This window comes from Amblyraja radiata, chromosome 12 (assembly GCF_010909765.2).
Source record: "Amblyraja radiata isolate CabotCenter1 chromosome 12, sAmbRad1.1.pri, whole genome shotgun sequence".
NCBI lineage: Eukaryota > Metazoa > Chordata > Chondrichthyes > Rajiformes > Rajidae > Amblyraja > Amblyraja radiata.
This window is the reverse complement of record NC_045967.1, coordinates 15,889,807-15,908,406: the sequence shown is the minus strand read 5'-3', so window position 1 is coordinate 15,908,406 and position 18,600 is coordinate 15,889,807. Positions and strand designations below refer to the sequence as shown.

The 18,600-nt window shown below is 43.9% G+C and overlaps 1 protein-coding gene across 3 annotated transcripts in view; it reads left to right on the top strand.

Annotated features, from left to right (window-relative positions):
• aff2 (AF4/FMR2 family member 2) overlaps nucleotides 1–18,600 on the top strand; it is a 465,473-nt gene that overhangs the window by 284,068 nt on the left and 162,805 nt on the right. For all 3 annotated transcript variants that reach the window (XM_033030286.1, XM_033030287.1, XM_033030285.1), the window contains 3 exons: nucleotides 5,888–5,974; nucleotides 9,499–9,535; nucleotides 10,481–10,532. In XM_033030286.1, coding sequence (XP_032886177.1) covers nucleotides 5,888–5,974; nucleotides 9,499–9,535; nucleotides 10,481–10,532 — 176 coding nt within the window. The remainder of the gene's footprint in view (nucleotides 1–5,887; nucleotides 5,975–9,498; nucleotides 9,536–10,480; nucleotides 10,533–18,600) is intronic.

Genomic DNA, 18,600 nt, shown 5'->3' with positions numbered 1-18,600 from the left:
GCACAGAAAAAGTGCTCTCCAATTTCTAAACATTGAGCTCTCGTTACATCATGGCTTTCCCTCGGTGACTCTTAAGACATTTTAATCAGCTGTGGAGGAATAAAGAATCATTCTGAGTATTTGATTAATGTCTCAATTTTACCTTCTATGTTGCATGCACTATCTTTAGGTTTATGTTCATTAGTCATAGGATCAGAATTAGGCCAGTCTACTTGTATCATGGCTGATCTATCTTTCCCAACCCCATTCTCCCCTCTCCCCATAACCCACTGTCAAACTGAAGAAGGGTCGCAACCCAAATTGTCATTTTTCTTTGTGCTCTCGAGATGCTGCCTGACCCGAGGAGTTACTCCAGCACTTTGTGGCCTTTGACAAGGATATCAGTGAACTGGCTATGCGTTTTTTTTTTTTTTGCAACAAAGCGATGGTTTCATGATCATTCAGAGCATTTGCTTATTTTTTTTATTTTACCTTCCATGCACCTGTGATGCAGAGACAACCCAAAACCTTCATTTCACTAAGCAACAATCCCCAGGGTGGCTAATACTCCTTAATCAGAATTAAGGGAGGGTTATTATCTACAGAGAGAGGTTTGACAAATGTATTGTTTTCTCTGGAATAGCGGAGGTTGCAAGGAACCCTGATAGAAGTGTATAATATGATGAGAGCGATAGATAATCGGTAATTAAGAAAAGGTGATTTGTTCGGTCTTCAAAGGGCAGCCCAGTGTTGCAGCTGGTAGAGCCACTGCCTCACAGCTCCAGAGACCCGGGTTCGATCCTGGCCTCGGGTGCTTTCTGTGTGGTTTGCATGTTCTCAAGAAGCAGTCATAGGTTTGGCCTGAGAGGGGAGCGAGCAGCCGGTAATTGAGGCAGATGCTATCAGTGAATGGGGTATTAGGAGAGGCCACCAGTAAATGCAGAATTATAAGGCAAAAATATCTAACACTAGAGGGCACAGCTTTAAGGTGAGAGGGGGCATTTAAAGGAGATGTGCAGGGCAAGTTTGAGGGTCAGAGGGTGGTGGGAGCCTGGGAAAGTGGGATAACAGAACAAGCATGGACGGTGGTCTGAGGGGCTTATTTCCTTGCTGTATCGCTAAACTAAAGTAAAGTAAACTAAACTTAACTACTTGGAGTGGAGGAAACCAAAGTGACTGATAATACCAAATTTGCTAGATCTTCAAAGACATTGGTGTATTTTATACTGTAAATACGATATTAAAATGTGTGAAAGAGTGTGTCATGTAGGAGTGAAAAACAGGTCAGAAGGTGTATTCTGTAATTGTGTTGGAGTAGAAGGAGGGGGAGATGGTGATGAACTTTACTGTGGCATTTGACAATGGCATCCATTCAATCACTCAGGGGAAAGAGAGGAGTTGCATATTGGATCGAACTATAATATAATTCAGGTGATGGATAATTTCCCGAGAAGGTGAGTGGTTAATTAGTTACAGGAATAATCCCAGGTTTACCGGAATGTTACCTGGATTTGAAGGTATTGCCTACAAGGTGAGGGCCGCATAGTGGTGCAGCGGTAGAGTTGCTACCTTACAGCGCCAGAGACCCGGGTTCGATTCTGACATTGGGCGCTGTCTGTACTGAGTTTGTATTCTCCCTGTGACTGTGTGGGTTTTCTCCGGGTGCTCCAGTTTCCTCCCACACTCTAGTGCAGACCTGTAAATTATTTGGCTTCAGTAAAGTTGTAAATTGTCCCGTAGTTTGTAGGATAATGCTAGCATACGGGGATCGCTGGTTGGCGCGAACTTGGTGGGTCGAAGGACCTGGTTCCACGCTGTATGGCTACAATTAAGAGAAGTTGGATGAACTTGCATGCAGTTCTGGTCGCCGCAATTCAGGAAGGATGTGGAGTCTTTGGAAAGGGTAAAGAAGAGGTTTACCAGAATGCTGCCTGGATTAGAAGCTATTAGCTCCAGGGAGAAGTTGGACAGACTTGGACTGTTTTCTCTGGAGCGCTGAAGGTTGAGGTGTAACCTGATAGAAGTATATAAAATTATAAGAGGCATAGACATAGTAGACAGTCAGAAACTGTCTCCTAGAGTGAAAGTGTCAAACACTAGGGGACATGGATTTAAGGTGAGAGGGGGAAAGCTTAAAGGAAATGTGTACGACAAGTTGTTTACACAAAGGGTGCTGAGTGCCTGGAACATGCTGCCAGGAGTGGTGGTGGAGGCAGATACGATAGTGGCGTTTAAGAGGCTGTCTGATAAGCACATGGAAATTGAGGAAATGAAGGGAGATGGATTATGTGCAGGTAGATGTGATTACTTCATCTTGGCATCGTGTTCGTCATGGACATTGTGGGCCAAAGGGCCTGTTCCTGTGCTGTACTGTTCTATGTTCTAAAACATGCCACCAAATTGTTTGCACTATTTGGTGGGTTTCAAGCTTGCTTGCTGTGGTGTGGCTTTTACAAGTGGAAGGGCCAGGAGGTTTAGGTCGTGCTCCAGTGAGGCCCCTGTTTGCCGACTGCTTTCACAGGCTTGTGTCTGTAGTATTGCACGATAGATTGTTGCTGCCTGATTTGGCCACTGATCTTACTTTCTCTGCGTGGGATTTTAACCAAGGCTGTTTCCCTTCAGCTGCAAAGATGTTCTTTAACTCCTTCACTGGCACTACCTAATTTATGCCAACTTTGACTTTAGTTAACTCTAAAGGAGGGGATAATAAATGATTGGGCGTCTGCCTATTGTAAACTTTAGACCACCTGGGAGCATTTTAGCATGGTCAAAAAGGAAAAAACTCCTGCGCTACTTCAACGTAGGCAAGGATACTATGTTGAGTTGGCCTCTTTCCACATGTCTGCCACAATGCATAAAACTCTTCATTTATTAGCTCCCTTTCTCATTCCCATGTTGACATGGTCTAAAGAACGGTCTTGACGCAAAACATCACCGATTCCTTTTCTCCAGAGATGCTGCCTAACCCACTGATTTACACCTGCATTCTGTGTCTATATTTGGTGTAAACCTGCATCTGCAGTTCCTTCCTACCCATACTGACCTTTCTGTCCTTGGCCTCCTCCACTGTCAGTGGGAGACCACACGTAAAATGGGGAAAGAGCACCTCATATTTCGCACGGGCACCTTACAACCCAGCAGTATGAGTGAATATTTCTCTAATTTTAAGTAACCCCTGCATCCCTCTTTCCCCCTCCCTCTCCCACCCTAGTTGTCCTACCAGTTCCACTGTTTACATCCCAATATCCCTTTGTCTTCACCTCTTCCACAGTCAACAACGGTCTATTATGGATTCCACGTTTCCACCCTTCTTTGGTGATCTTTTGTCGGCCCAGATTTTTTCTGGCCTTCACCTCCCTCTAGTTCCCCTGACTGAGCTGTGAAAGGCGGTAGTTAAGGCAGGTACAATAACAACATTTAAAAGACACTTGGAGAAGTACATGGATAGGAAAGGCATAGAGGGATATGGGCCAAACACGGCCAAATGGGCTAATCTAGTTGGGGCATCCTGGTCGCCGTGGACAAGTTGGTCTGAAGGATCTGTTAATGTGCAGTATGACTCTATGACTCTATAGCTCATTTTGTGTAGCATGTTTCAGCACCATTCATTGAGGAATTTCAGTTCCTCAAAATGGTTAAAAAAATAAATAACAGTCTTTATTTTGTTGTGTACGAACTCAGATTAATACTTGAACAAGAGGCCCACAAATTTTACACGAACAGCTCATCACAGCTGAAACAACTGTAATGGAATTCGTTGGATGAATGTTAGGCAGAGCAATGTTATCTTGCCTCGATCTCATTATTCCAGGGGATCGCCGCAGTTGCCTGGGCAAGTGGGGTGACACAGTGGCACACCTGGTGGAGCTGCTGCTTCAAAGCGCCAGAGACCCTGATTCGAACCTGACCTCGGGTGCTGCCTGTGTGGAGTTTGCACGTTCTATCTATAGGTTTCCTCCAGATGCTCCAGTTTCCCGCCACATCCCAAAGACGTGTGGCTTTTAAGAATAACATTCCATGATAATTTGCGTGTAATTAGAAGGGAATGGTTGAGAAAGTGGGATAGCATTGAACTAGCGTGAACAGGTGATCATTGGTCAGCGTGGACTCATTAGGCTGAAGGGCCTGTTTCCATGCTGTATCTTTAACCTAATTTAAGTTAAACAGGTGAACAAGGCTGTCTTATCTGAAAAACAGCACCTCCATGAAAAGTACTTCACACAAGTGTTAACCAAGACTGGGGGGCTCCAGTTCCAAAGTGGGAAGTGAACTTAGAAAACCTGGCTAGGAAGATCTAAACCAAACTGACATGAGCATTATTAGCATAACTTTCAGGTCCCTCGTCACAGAGTCAAGAGATGTATCACACCATCAGGCCAATGAACAAAAATAATGACCAAGTTTCGGATATTCCAAAAAGCAGCAGGTGTAGGTACAAGAAACTACAGATGCTGGTTTATAAAAAAATGTCACAAAATGCTCGATTAACTCAGCAGGACAGGAGAATGGAGAATATGGATAGGTGACATTTCTGGTTAGGACCCTTCTTCAGACTGATTGTGGTGGTAGGAGGTTGGAAGAGTGGAGGAGCAGGACAAAGCTTAGCGAGTAATAGGTGGATACAGGTGAGGATGGTTTTTGATAGGCAGATGGTTCGACAAATGTCAGAGAAGAAAAGACAAAAGGTGTGAGATAAAGATTTATTCTAATTCAGCTACACTGACTGCTTAATCCCATTGTGATATTGTGTCTGAAGAAGGGTCCTGACCTGAAACTTCACCTACCCATGTTCTCCAGAGATGCTGGGTCCGTCAGGCAGAGGGTCAGGCAGCATCTCTAGAAAAAAGGAATAGGTGACGTTTCAGGTTGAGACCCTTCTTCAGTCAGAGACTGAGAGTCAGGGAGGGGAAAACTAGAGGTATGTGAAGGTACAGAACAAAGCAGATCCTGCATCAGTGGAAAGATGGAGCCGACAATGGTCCATTGTTGGCTGGGAACGAGGACCCGCTGAGTTACTCCAGCACTTTGTGTCCTTTTGTGGCAAATTACAGCACAGATCTATAGAATAATTTGCATCCCACTGAAATAACTTTACATTTCGACACAAGTATTTGAACTTATGGACTGTGCTTTTAAAATTGGAAACTGAAAGAAATGGAAAGCCCTAGAGGCATGCTCATGGTGTATGTTCATCACTGGCTCTATACTTATTTTCACACTGTTGAATTTGATATTACGCTGCAGCCATTGCAATAGCAATCACCTTTATAGTTTCCGCACTGTACCTGCCAAGTCCTTAAGCATTTCCAATGCAGTGTTTAGCAGCGCCTTTAAGCCAGGCTTCCTTAGGTGTAAGGTGAGTTGATCGAACAGTCGGAAACATGTATAATAACACTAAAGAAAGGCTATGATTGGGCTCGGGAAGAACTGTCTTCTAAGAACAAAGCGATTTTGGATTTCAGAGACTGCATCTCATTAGCCCGAAGCTACACACAGCTGAGATCTGTGTTCTTTCGCCTACACATCTAATGGAGCATTGAGTATAGAATATCTCATTTATGCAAAATGCCTGTGACAGCTTAGTGTCCCATATCATCAGCACATTTCTAAGAAATAGGATATAGCTTTTAGTTAAATCTTTCTTTTTTTTTAATTGCCTCCGTGATTATGTTCTGCTGAAGTGTATGTTAGCACTGTAACCCATTGCTTGCGCGTACAAAATAAACTCATAAAGAACAATGTAATGGTAAGATCTGGTTTTCCCATTTCATTTTGTGCCCTCACATTAATATGGTGAAGGTGCTGTGGGCAGTGAGTGTTTACTGGAGACTGCTGTAATGGTCGCAGTTTAACACGCTGTGAAGTGGGTCACAAATCGATTTGTGAAATTGTTTTCTTTTCACTGCAGGAGATGACACATTCATGGCCTCCTCCCCTAACTGCGATACACACACCTGGCAAGGCTGAGACAACCAAGTTCCCGATCCCAAGCAAGGTAGGGATTTGCCACGGGGCAGGCACCGACAAGGGGTGGGGAGCCTCGAAAAAGACAACTCTCTTGAACACGACCTGGCTCAAAATAAAACCTGGTTGCAGCTATCAGGGCAGAAAAAACAGAGGTTAACAATAAAATGGAGGTTTACAGTTTACGGGGAAGATAAATCATTGCATGACAGAGTAGACTTGATGGGCCGAATAGCTTAATTCTGCTCCTATGATGTTTGTACATGATAAAAGCCAGTGTGCGCTTTAGACTTTAGAGATACAGTATGGAAACAGGCCCTTCGGCCCACCAAGTCCGCGCTGAGCAGCAATCACCCCATATACTAGCATTATCCTACACACTAGGGACAATTTACAGAAGCCAATTAACCTACAAACCCGAACATCTTTGGAATGCGGACATACAGATGAGAATCTTAAAGCATACTTTAGTTTAGTTTAGAGATACAGTGTGGAAAGAGACCCTTCCACAACCTAGTCCACGGAGACCAGCGATCACCCCGTACACTAGAACTATCCTACACGATAGGGACAATTTACACCAAAATCAGATATATGTTCAGCCTAAGGATATGATATCTCTTGAGCAACCTTCACCGAAAGTTAATGGTGCATGGATCAAATGGAGCTATAAAGGCTGATGGAGATAGAAGATAGACACAAAATGCTGGAGTGACTCAGCGGTCTGTGGAATTCTCTGCCTCAGAGGGCAGTGGAGGCAGGTTCTCTGGATTCTTTCAAGAGAGAGCTAGATAGGGCTCTTAAAAATAGCAGGGGAGTCAGGGGATATGGGGAGAAGGCAGGAATGGGGTACTGATTGGGGATGATCAGCCATGATCACATTGAATGGCGGTGCTGGCTCGAAGGGCCAAATGGCCTACTCGTGCACCTATTGTCTAATGTCTATTGTCTATTGGGACAGGCAGCATCTCTGGAGAGAAGGAATGGATGGCATTTCGGGTCAAGACCCTTCTTCAGACTGAGAGTCAGGGGACAGGGAAATTAGAGATATGGAAGGATGAGGTGTGAAAACAGCAGGTCAAAGCAGATGATTCTCAAAGAAATGTAGAATTGTTCATTGTTGGCTTTGGGGAAGGTGAAATTGAGGCATACAAACAGAAAAATCAATAAGGAAGACAGTGAAATTGGTTACTTGGGAATTATTTATTTTGTTGGGTGTATGAGAAATGCAGAGAAAATTATGCAAAGATAGGCAAGAGGAATTCTTGTGCAGAGCATCAAGTCATTGATTCACAGAGCACGCTGGATTGCTGGCTCGTTTCCTAAATCCATGTTCCCATCTCCTATGGTTGAGTTGTATCTGGCAATATAACTACAGAGTCACTGCACCCCCAGGCAACTCATTGTGTCCATAACGCTTTGAGATTAAAATAAAGAGTTGCATTTATGAGCCATTCCATAACTTCGGCTGGCCCCAAAGCAACTTTACAGCTAATAAACCACCTTTTAAAGTGTGGTCACTGATGTAGTGTGAGAAATCTGGCAGCCAAAGTGCCTATGGTATAATTCCAGAAACAGCAATGAGATAAGGTGTCAGAGTAAACAATTTTTACTGATATTGTTAGAGGAATAAATATTGGCCATGTTACAAAAGAGAGCGGCCTTGGCCTTTATGATTAGTATCTTTGTTTCCAATTGATGGCAGAGACAGGATTTTATGTCAACAGCCTTTTGGTATTGGCATTGGTTTATTATTGTCACCTGTACTAAGGTACAATGAAATGCTTTTGTTTGTGTGTTATCCAATTCAATCAAATCATACAATATCAAGCTGTACACAACTACAACAAGAGGCCCTCTGGCTCAACATGCCCACACTGACCAACAAGCCTCATCTACATTTGTTCCACCTGCCTACATTTGCCCCACATCCCTCTAAGCCTATCCATGTATCTGCCCAAATGTTTATTAAATTATGTGATAGTACCTGCCTCAACTACCTCCTCGGCAGCTTATTCGATACTCCCACCATATTCTGTAAAAATGTCAATGCTCTGTGGAAAAGACTGTGCATTTAACCAATCTATTACTTTCATAATTTTGTATATCTCTATAAGATCACCCCTTATTCTCATGCGCTCCATGGAAGAAAGTCCTAGACTGCACAACCTCTCCATCTTGCTCAGGCCCTCGAGTGCTAGCAACATCCTTGTACATAAGAATAAATAATCGCCATAAATAAGTGCAAAGATAAAAACACCAGAGTGCAGAATACAGTGTTGCAGAGAAAAAGTCCATGTCTGCAATGAGGTTGATTGGAAGATCGGGACTATACACTAGTCTATGGGAGGATGGTTCAGTAGTTCGTTAACAGCAGGGTAGTAGGTATTCCTGAGTCTGGTGGTATGTGTTTTCAAGCTTCTGTATCTTCTGCCCAAAGGGAGAGGGGGGAAGACTTACAAAATTCTTAAGGGGTTGGACAGGCTAGATGCAGGAAGATTGTTCCTGATATTGGGGAAGTCCAGAACAAGGGGTCATATTTTAAGGATAAAGGGAAAGTCTTTTAGGACCGAGATGAGAAAAACATTTTTCACACAGAGAGTGGTGAATCTGTGGAATTCTCTGCCACAGAAGGTAGTTGAGGCCAGTTGAGGCCAGTTCATTGGCTATATTTAAGAGGGAGTTAATGTGGCCCTTGTGGCAAAAGGGATCAGGGGGTATGGAGAGAAGGCAGGTAGAGGATACTGAGTTGGATGATCAGCCATGAATCATATTGAATGGCAGAGCAGGCTCGAAGGGCCGAATGGCCTACTCCTGCACCTATTTTCTATGTTTCTATGTCTATTGTCCATTGTCTATTGTCACGTGGGTTTCCTCTGGGTGCTATGGGTTTCATCCCGAATCCCAAAGACGTGTGGGTTTTGTAAGTTAATTGGCCTCTGTAAATTGCCCCAAGTGGATGAGACAGTGGGATAATATAGAACTAGCGTGAATGGGTGATCAATGGCCAACATGGACTCAGTGGACCGAAGCATTGCATGCTCTATCGCTAAAAACCTTTAAAACTGACTCGTTGATTTAAGCCATTCATTGCTAAGTATAATTTGACTTCTTTTTCTCATATATAGCTTTTTTTTTAAACCAATTTCAAGACATACTCATCTTCCATTTGTCACTGTAGAAAAAGGTATATGGAAATCCCTTTCATAATGCGTAGGCAGCTTGGCCTTTTTAGTAATAGCTACTGCATTAAACGCTGCAGAGACATTGTTCGGATGACATAAAATGTGATTCTTTCATCAGCCGCATTCTATCATCCTGATCTTTTACTCTTTCTGTTAGAAATGTGTGTTTAGTTCCGAGTCGTCCAGCTAATTAGCTGACACTGGCAAAGCAACACAATGCCATTGTGTTCTGCCTAATTGCTTTTGTATTATCAGTCATTAATTTCTGTAATCTCTCCGTGTTAAAGTTAAATGAATAAATTCTTACCTATCTCGGCTCACATTGTGTCATTCGGGATTCTGCTCTGATCTCGTGTTCTTTGTTTTATAGGATTCTCAGCATCTAACCTCTGGCTACAATGGACAAAGTAGGTCAAGTCTTATAGTCATTTTTGAAAGCAATTTAATGCTCTGCCTGTAATTAAACTTAACATTGGAATGTTAATTGCATGCTCCTGATTCTCTGATGATGGAAGGATTATTTCCCCATGATGAAGGATTATTTGTTGGGGCATGTTAACAGTTGATATTAACAGTCAGTGTCAAAACTGTAGACAGATTCTAGGTAAAACAATAACAGGGACCTGACATTCTAAAAAAAAATAAAATCACAAATAATGCCAGGGAAACTCAGTGGGTTAGGCAGCATCCCTGGAGAACATGGATAGGTGATGTTTTGGGTTAGGACCCTTCTTCAGACTGAAGATTCAGGCAGAATGTGTTGGAGTAACTCAGCAGGTCAGTCAGCATCTCTGGAGGAAAGGAATAGGTGACGTTTTGGGTCGAGACCCTTCTTCAGACTGAGTGTCAGGGGAGAGGGAAACTAGAGGTATGAAAAGGGGCAGAACAAATTAGCCAGCACCGATGACTCAGGAATGGAGGAGCCCACAATGGTCCATTGTTGGCTGTGGATGAGGTGATAGTGAAGGAGTATGAGCAGGGAAACGAGTAAGGTGACTAGGAGATGATTTAGGCCGCCAGAAGGGACCCGACACGAAACGTCACCTACCCATGTTCTCCAGAACTTGAACAGGCAACGTTTCGGGTCAAGACCCTTTGTCAGATTGATTGTAGGGGGAGAAAGCTGGAAAACAGATGGAGGGTGTGACAAATCCTGATAGGCGGATACACGTGTTAAGGGAATCTATTATAAGATGAGTCTGAAGAAGGATCATGACCCGAAATGTTACCTATCCATATTCTCCAGAGATGCTGCCTGACCCGTTGAGTTACTCCAGCACTTTGTGTCTTTTTATTTGTAAACTAGCATCTTTATTTCCTCGTGCCTGACACCCTTAATGTTTACCTTTCAGAACGATGCGATGTGCAAGGAAAGCCTCCGACCAAGTCTGCCCCGCAAAAATCGTGAGTACAACTTGCTGATTCTTTCTTTCAAAAGCTCACTCGCTTTGTCCGGGACCAAAGCTGGGCGCAAGTGTGAAGGACCTGGGTGCCCAGCGGCACAGTGGTGATGCCGTAGACTTGCTGCCTTACAGCGGCAGAGACTTGGGTTCGATCCTGATGACGGGTGCTGTTTGTATGGAGATTGTACGTTCTACCTGTGACTGCTTGGGTTTTCTACAGGCTCTCCAGTTTCCTCCCAAACTCCAAAGACGTGCAGGTTTGTAGGTTAATTGGTTGCGGTAAAATTGTAAATTGTCCCTGGTGTGTAGGATAGTGCTAGTGTACAAGGTGATCGCTGGTCGGCACAGACTTGCTTGGCTGAAGTGCTTATTTTCATGCTGTATAGCTCTATGACTCTGACACCCAGTGTGAAGGGACAATTAGAAACAGACATTAAATATTCCCACTGCCAGCGATATCCGTCGCAATGAACATTATGAATATTTTTTTAAAAGCTAATATCAAGCCCTACCCTTCCAACTAGCCAGCTCACGTCAGTTGCTCAAGTTAATTAACTTTGAATGACAGATAACCTAGCTAAGGATTATCAGCAAGCTTTCACTGGCGATTTTCCCCATACAAGCAGATACAATTATGACTTTTGGACAGATGTGTTGATAGGAAGGGCTTAGAGAGCTGTGGGCAAAATGCAGGCAAATAGGACGAGCCCACTATGCCAGTTTGATCGGCAGGGACAAGATGGGCAGAAGGGCCTGTTGCTGTGCTGTATGGCTCAATGATTCTCTGATTGGCTTGTCTTTAAATTTATTATCCCCATTTGCCAATCTCTCCACAGCTTCACTTTTCCCCTCTCTGTAACGTCTGAATGTCTCCATTTCAACACTGCTCCAAACTGTCCTATTATTTTGTTTAGTACAATGTCACATTTTTACTGGCTGCAGTCTTGTGTGATGTTCTGTTTTTCTTTGCAATATAAATGGTGCTCCAAAATTAATATTATTAGGAGAAAAATAGAACACCCCTTAAACTAACAAGCCCTTGTATGGACTTTTGGCTCAACACTAGCTACTGCCTCACAGTGCCCGAGACCCGGGTTCGATCCTGACCTCGGGCATTGCCCGTGTGGAGTTTGCACGTTCTCCCTGTGCCTATATTGGTTTCCTCCTTGTGATCCATTTTCCTCCCACATCCCAAAGGTTTTATAGGTTTATTGTCCTTTGTAAATGATCCCCTTGTGTGTCAGGTGTGAAAGAGAAAGTGGAATAACATGGTGTGATTGGTCATCAATCGTCAACGTGGACTCAGTGGGCCGAAGGGCCTGTTTCCATGCTGTATCTCTAAACTTTATTTATTTATTTATTTGTTTATTTGTTCCGAACAAGTAAAGACATAAATAGGAATAAATAACAACAACAAAATCAAAATAGTCAAACAATTGGACATTCCAGGCAATATTTGCAAAGCAATGAAAAGCATAAAGCAAAATTTAAATGTCCAACACTTTTTCTTTACAAGCTCGAAAAGGAGTGAGAAGAAGAATAACGTATTTAATCTCACCCCTTCTCCCTAAACCCTTCTTCCATATTTAATAATTAATTAATTAATAACAATAATACCCCAGACAATTTTTAGAGATGCATACAAACATATATATACATACAACTGATATACACTTACAAGTAATATGTATGAAGTAACCAAAAAACATAAATAAATAATAAACAAACACCAACCCCTGTTTGTCAACCAACCCCTTCATCCCTGTACCTTGTGTAAAAAAGTTTTTTGTATGTCATTTTGAACTGGTTCATGTTTGGACATTGCTTTAACTCTACATTCAAATTGTTCCACAATCCTACTTCACAGACCGAAATACAAAAAAATTTCTGGTCATGCGGACTCTTTGCACCTTAAAATAGTAAGATTAAACGAGAACTTACCAGTTTGAAGTTTGATCTGTATTTTATGAGGAGTTACGATGAGGAATTACGTGAAGAACCCGCTCAGTGCGCAGGCGCGGCATACTTCCAAGCAGCGGTGTGGAATCACAGATAGACACAGTTATTTGAAGTAAACATAGTAAAGATAAGGAGACATCAATTTATTAGTTTGATCCATATAATGAGGGTGGGAGCGGAGGGCACGTAATCCCTCATCGTAACTCCTCATAAAATACAGATCAAACTTCAAACTGGTAAGTTCTCGTTTAATCTTACTATTTTACTTCGGAGTCACGTGAGTGACTACATGAAGACTTCAAAGCTCTGTGATTTCAAACCGTGTAACAGTTTTATTTCACTCACTGCCGAAGTTCTTGAGGGAGGAAGTGTTATCGTAATCAACCAATGAATCTATTTGTAGAAAAACACAATGGTATTTTTTAAACAATAACACCAAAGAATTAAATTGCTCACCTGGGCTTAAATTAAATATTTGCTGTCCGTAATCTTGCTGCAAATAAAACAGGTTTTGCCAACGGCTTATTATAAAATTTCAGAACGGTCTTTTCCCCCCACCATCCTGCTGTAGCCAGGATGTGGTCTATAGGCATGTCCATTCTTTTAGCCGTCGACATGGATGCTGCCCTGGCGGAATAACATTTGTACATGTTAGTGTTTATCCCAGCAGTTTTTGGCACCTGCTTGAGCCATCTCGCAATGGTTTGGCTCGTCACCCGACCATAAGGTTTTTATGACTGACCCACAAGGCTTTTCATCTCCCTCGAATATTTTGGTTGTGTCTATGTAGGATAGAAGGTGGGTCATGGCACATAACCGTGGTTCTGGTGGGTAAGCCCGGAATTCCACGACTGGATTAGGTGTTCCTGGTCTGCTCTGTTTGATCAGTGGCTGGATAACGACAGATCTGGTCTGGAGCTGTGATCATGTTGTCCAGTCGCAATAGGTGTAGTGACTGGACCCTCTGTGCAGATACAAGTGCCATCAACATGAGTGTTTTGAGCATAGATTGTTCTAGGTTAAGGGGTCTGGCTGGTGGCCATCCCCTGAGGTATGTCAGGACCACACTGACATCCCATGTATGGGTGTACCTTGGTCTAGGGGTTAGAGTTGTAAATACCCTTCATTAGTTTGACCACCAGCAGATGGGACCCCATTGCCTGTTGTCCTGGAGCTGGTTTTAAATAGACAGGCATGGCTCTTCTAGCCGTGTTGATGGCTCTGTAGCTGAGTCCTTCATCGTGGTGAAGGTTCGCCAGGAATTCCAGTACGTTGGTAACTGTAGCGGTTGAGTAGGTGGTCCCTTTATCCAAGCAGTACTTCTCCCATTTATTGATGCTGGACAAGTGCTGTTTTTCAGTGTATGTTCGAAGGGATGCTGACATGGTGTCGATGGTTTGTTCTGATAATCCCAGTCCCAGAAGTGGTTTGTGCAGAATCTGCAACCCAGGAGTTTGATTTTCATGGCACGGGTGGCTTGTGCCCAACACTGGGTGTAAATAACTCTGGGTCACTGGGGATACTATCGGAGTTTCAACAACCATGTCATGGAGTTTTGGGAACCATGGCTGTGTAGGCCAGTCGGGTACTATCAAAATACCTGAAGCAGAGTCCATTTGTATTGTGCGTAGTCCCCAACTGATGAGGCAGAAGGGAGGAAATGCATAGAAGAAGAATTTCCCCAATCCAGCGCGAACGCATCTACCGCTGCTGCCTCAGGGTCTGGTTCCCAAGCGACATACATAGGTATCTGGTGATTTAGCCTTGATGCAAATAAATCGATATCTGGCGTGCCATATTGCATGATAACTTTGCAAATTATTTGGGGTTTAACATCCATTGTCATTAAATTTACGTGACCTGGTGTCTGCCACTGTATTTAGCTTACCTGGCAGGTAAGTTACTGATAGCCAAATATGTCTTTCGACACACCATTGCCAAATTGTGTTGACCAACTTGTCGCATGATACCGATTTTATGCGGCCCATATGGTTAACGTAGGCCACCACCGTAGTATTATCTATTTGTGACCGTACATGCAAGTGATGCATATTTGTGCATATGCTTTTAAACCATAAAATTATGCCAAACATTTTGCCCACCACTGTAGTTATGATATTGCTTCAGTGGGTGACTTCAATGACACGATCATAATGACCTGTATGTTGTTTTGGTGCCTGTACCTTTGCTCTTTGTAAGTTTTGACAGTGCAAAGGTCTGAATTGTGTAGCCGGAAATGCTGCTACCATATTCCCAATTACTCTGTTACTTGTCGAATAGTTGGGAGTACGTGGACCATTAATTGTTGCATGATTGTGCCAATTCAACTGTTTTGTCTCTTGGCAAAGTTACAGTCACGTAGACTGAATTAATTGTGAAGCCCAAGTAGTCCATGATTGTGGATGGCTTCAACCTAGATTTATCTGGATGTAAGACAATCCCAGGGTTTTGAATAACTGTTTGGTAGCTGATACAGCTAACATAGTCAATTCCATGGTCTTGCCTATTTTCCCATTGGGTAACGCTTTAAATTGCCATAGCTGCCCCATCCAGGTAAATTTCAGGTATCTGCGATGATCCTTGTGAATGGTATTAAATTAGTAAACATCTTTAAGATCAATGCTTGCCATGAAGTATCCTTTGGAAATTAGTTGTTTGGCAGTAACAACCGTTTCCATTTTGAAATGTATATACTTAACAACCATATTTAGTGAAGTTAAGTCAATGATGATGCGACATCCACCATCTTTTTCGGTTTAGTGACGAATATTTGATACGAATTCCAAGGGTTCATGTTTCCCATGATACCCTTTGTAATTAGTCTCACCAGTACAGCTTGTCCCTCTCGTTTCTTTAACGGAGAGGGAAAATACCCTCTGGGGTAAATGTTGAACTGGTGGCAATTTTTCTAGTATGAATTGTATTTTGTATCCACTAAGCCATTGAGTATATACTGATCACTTGTGATAGACTCCCGTGCTTCTTAAAACAGGTGTAATCTCCCCTGTTAGTATTAAGCCCCTATTTTGTATACGTTGGCAGGAACCAGACCCACCTACCTCCATGGTTATGGGTATTCTTCTGTTTCCTGCCGGTCCAACGAGTCTTGCACGTTGTCTGACTTGGTGGTGGTATTGGGGGGGTGGCGCATTTTCCATGGGGCCTGCTCTGGGCCTTGGCCTGAAAGGCTTACGGGTTTGGCATGCAGGCCCCGAGCTTTCACCAGTACCATGAGGTGGACCCTCCTGGTGGACGCGTTAGAGGTACTGCTGACTGGTTTACGTGTGGTGCTCATTCCAGACCCTGCCCTCTTGCGCCGATATTTTGGACACTTTGTCCAGTTTTTGTGAGGTCGGCGTTCTTTGAGGGCAGGTTTTGTAACTTCCTGAGAAGTTGCGGAGCACTGCGAACAGTAGGTCAGGTGTTTTGCCATACTACCGTGACCCTCTGGAAGAGCATGCGAAAATTATAGCCGACATCAGGGATATCAAATTCATTTTTTGATATTTTGGCTTTTTTAAAGCGATGCTCAATGTACCCTCCAATAATGGTGGCCACTTTGAGTAAATGCAATTTAGGTGAAGCGTGATGAACTCCAACGCCTCATGACTACCTGTCTTGGAGATTTTTGAAAGAACAGGTAGTAAGCTGGCCATCAGTTGAGACTGAAAAGCCATCTCGCTAGTGGTGGAGCCACATAGCGGCCACACCCAGCAGCTCTTCCTGATCCTGTACCTCAAGCATACTCCCGATGTTGTTCAGCCAGTGACCCCTCTTCATGACCAGCCCAGCCCCTGGTCACCCCAAAGCTAACCACACTAAGGAGGAAGCGATGGGCAGTGCCTAGGCACTGTGGAGGGTATGCCTGAACCCCCAGCGAGACTGCCCCTCACGTAGCGTGTCTCGCAGGAGCTCCTGCTCCAGGAGCCGCTCCAGCAGCTCAGGTGGCTGTCTCTCTCCCTGCGGGTGGAGAGACGTCCCCTCCGACAAGTCGGAAGCCACCGGCCGGATGCCTCTTCGGATGGCTAAACATCCAGCCCGCAGCTCAGGCACTAGCGGGACTGGGCTCGGCTCGGTGATGGGGATAGCGGAGCGCCCGGTAATTGTTCCTACCGCCTTCTTCTTGAGCTTTTGTGCCTTGTAGAAGCGAGAGCGCCCCTCAAGCAGCGCGTCTCGAAAGGCACCTGCTCCGTGAGCCGCTCCAGTGGCTCAGGCGGCTCTCTCTCCCCTCGTGCGGGTGGAGAGACGTCCCGTCCCAAATCGGGAACACCTGCCGGATGCCTCTTCGGGTGGCTATGCATCCAGCCCGCTGCTCAGGTACTAGCGGGCTGGGCTCGGCACGGTGTCGGGGAATAGCGGAACACCGGGTAAACGCTCCTACCGCCTGTTGCTGCCCACCTCCCCGACGGAAACCGTTCCTCCTCGAACGGGGGACAGTTTTGTTCCAGAGCCTTTTTCTCTGCCTGTAAAACACAAGCAGAAAAAGGCTCCCCTGTAAAAGAAACCCGACCTCAGGGTACTCACCTGACGGTCCGTTTCATTCTGTAGCGGGAGCGCATAACTCCCGCTGCAGCCGCTGTTGCACTGCTGGCGTAATGCCGCGCCTGCGCACTGAGCGGGTTCTTCACGTAGTCACTCACGTGACTCCGAAGTAAAATTAAATATTCTTCTTAAATTATAACCCCCCACTCGCTCATTGAATAATTTTTGTATATTTCCAGGTAAGTTAAACTAAACTAAATTAAAGAGAGGGGAGAAATGCAGAGGAAAAATAAAATTGGATGATGTGACTAGGGCAATGGATTTTCAAAGGTACAATGGCATACAAGAACCAGTAGTTGGTTTTTAATCAGAATACTCATTCACAAGATAGAGTCATACAGCGTGGAAACTGGCCCTTCAGCCCATTTTGCCCATGCTGACAAAGATGACCAACTACACTAGTTCCACCAGCCCATATTTAGCCGATATCCCTCTAAACATTTCCTATCTGTCCAAATGTCCTTTAAATAATGTTATAGTAACTGTTTTAACTTCCTCCGCTGGTATATGACTTGAACAAAATGTTTGAGCAGACCAAACAGCATCTGTGAGGGAAATACCTCCATGTGTGACATGGTAATGAATTCAGCCCATTATATCCATGCCAGACTCCATCCAGCAGATCAATACCATCAATCCACTCCCATTTTCCTGAATGTTACAGTTTTCAGGCTCTGATACTATCTTCTTGATGGCAGGAGTGAAAAGTGGCAAGGGTGGTGTGGGCATCTGATTGAGGCAGCGATTCTTGTTGATCCTTCGATGGGTTAATACCCGTGATGGACTGGGCAATGTTTACCACTTTTTGCAACCTTCTTCGTTCCTGGCCGTTTGAGTTCCCAAACAAGGCCATGATGTAACTAGACAACATGCTCTCTACTGTCCACCTGTAGAGTATTTGTCAAATACCAAATCTCCTCAACCTCTAAGGAGGTGGAGCCTATGTAAGGTTTTCATTATGATTGCATCAATGTGCTGGGTCCAGGAGAAATCTTCAGAGATATACATGCCTGGGAATTTGAATTGTTTTAACTCTCTCCACCACCGTCCTGTCGGTGAAGACAGGTTTGTAGTTCCTCTTCTAAAGACAACAATTGGTTCCTTGGTTTTACTGACGTTGATAACACGGTTGTTGTTCTTTTACCATTCGATCTCCCTCCTATACTCTGACTCATCATCATCTGTAATTCATCGAACAATGGTGGTGTCATCAGCGAATGTAATGATGGAGTGGGAACTACGTCCAGCCACACAGTTATGGGTCTAGAATGAGAAGAGCTGGGGGCTAAGCACACAATCTTGAGGTGCTCCTGGAAGTGTTGCTGCCAATCCATACAGATTATGCTCTGTTGATGAGCTGGTCAAGGACTGTGCTGGCAGGGGTAGTGGTGGAAGCAGGTATGATAGTGGCGTTTAAGAGACGTACAGTGCCCTTCATAATGTTTGGGACAAAGACCCATCATTTATTTATTTGCCTCTGTACTCCACAATTTGAGATTTGTAATAGAAAAAAAATCATGTGGTTAAAGTCCACATTGTCAGATTTTAATAAAGGCAATTTTTATACA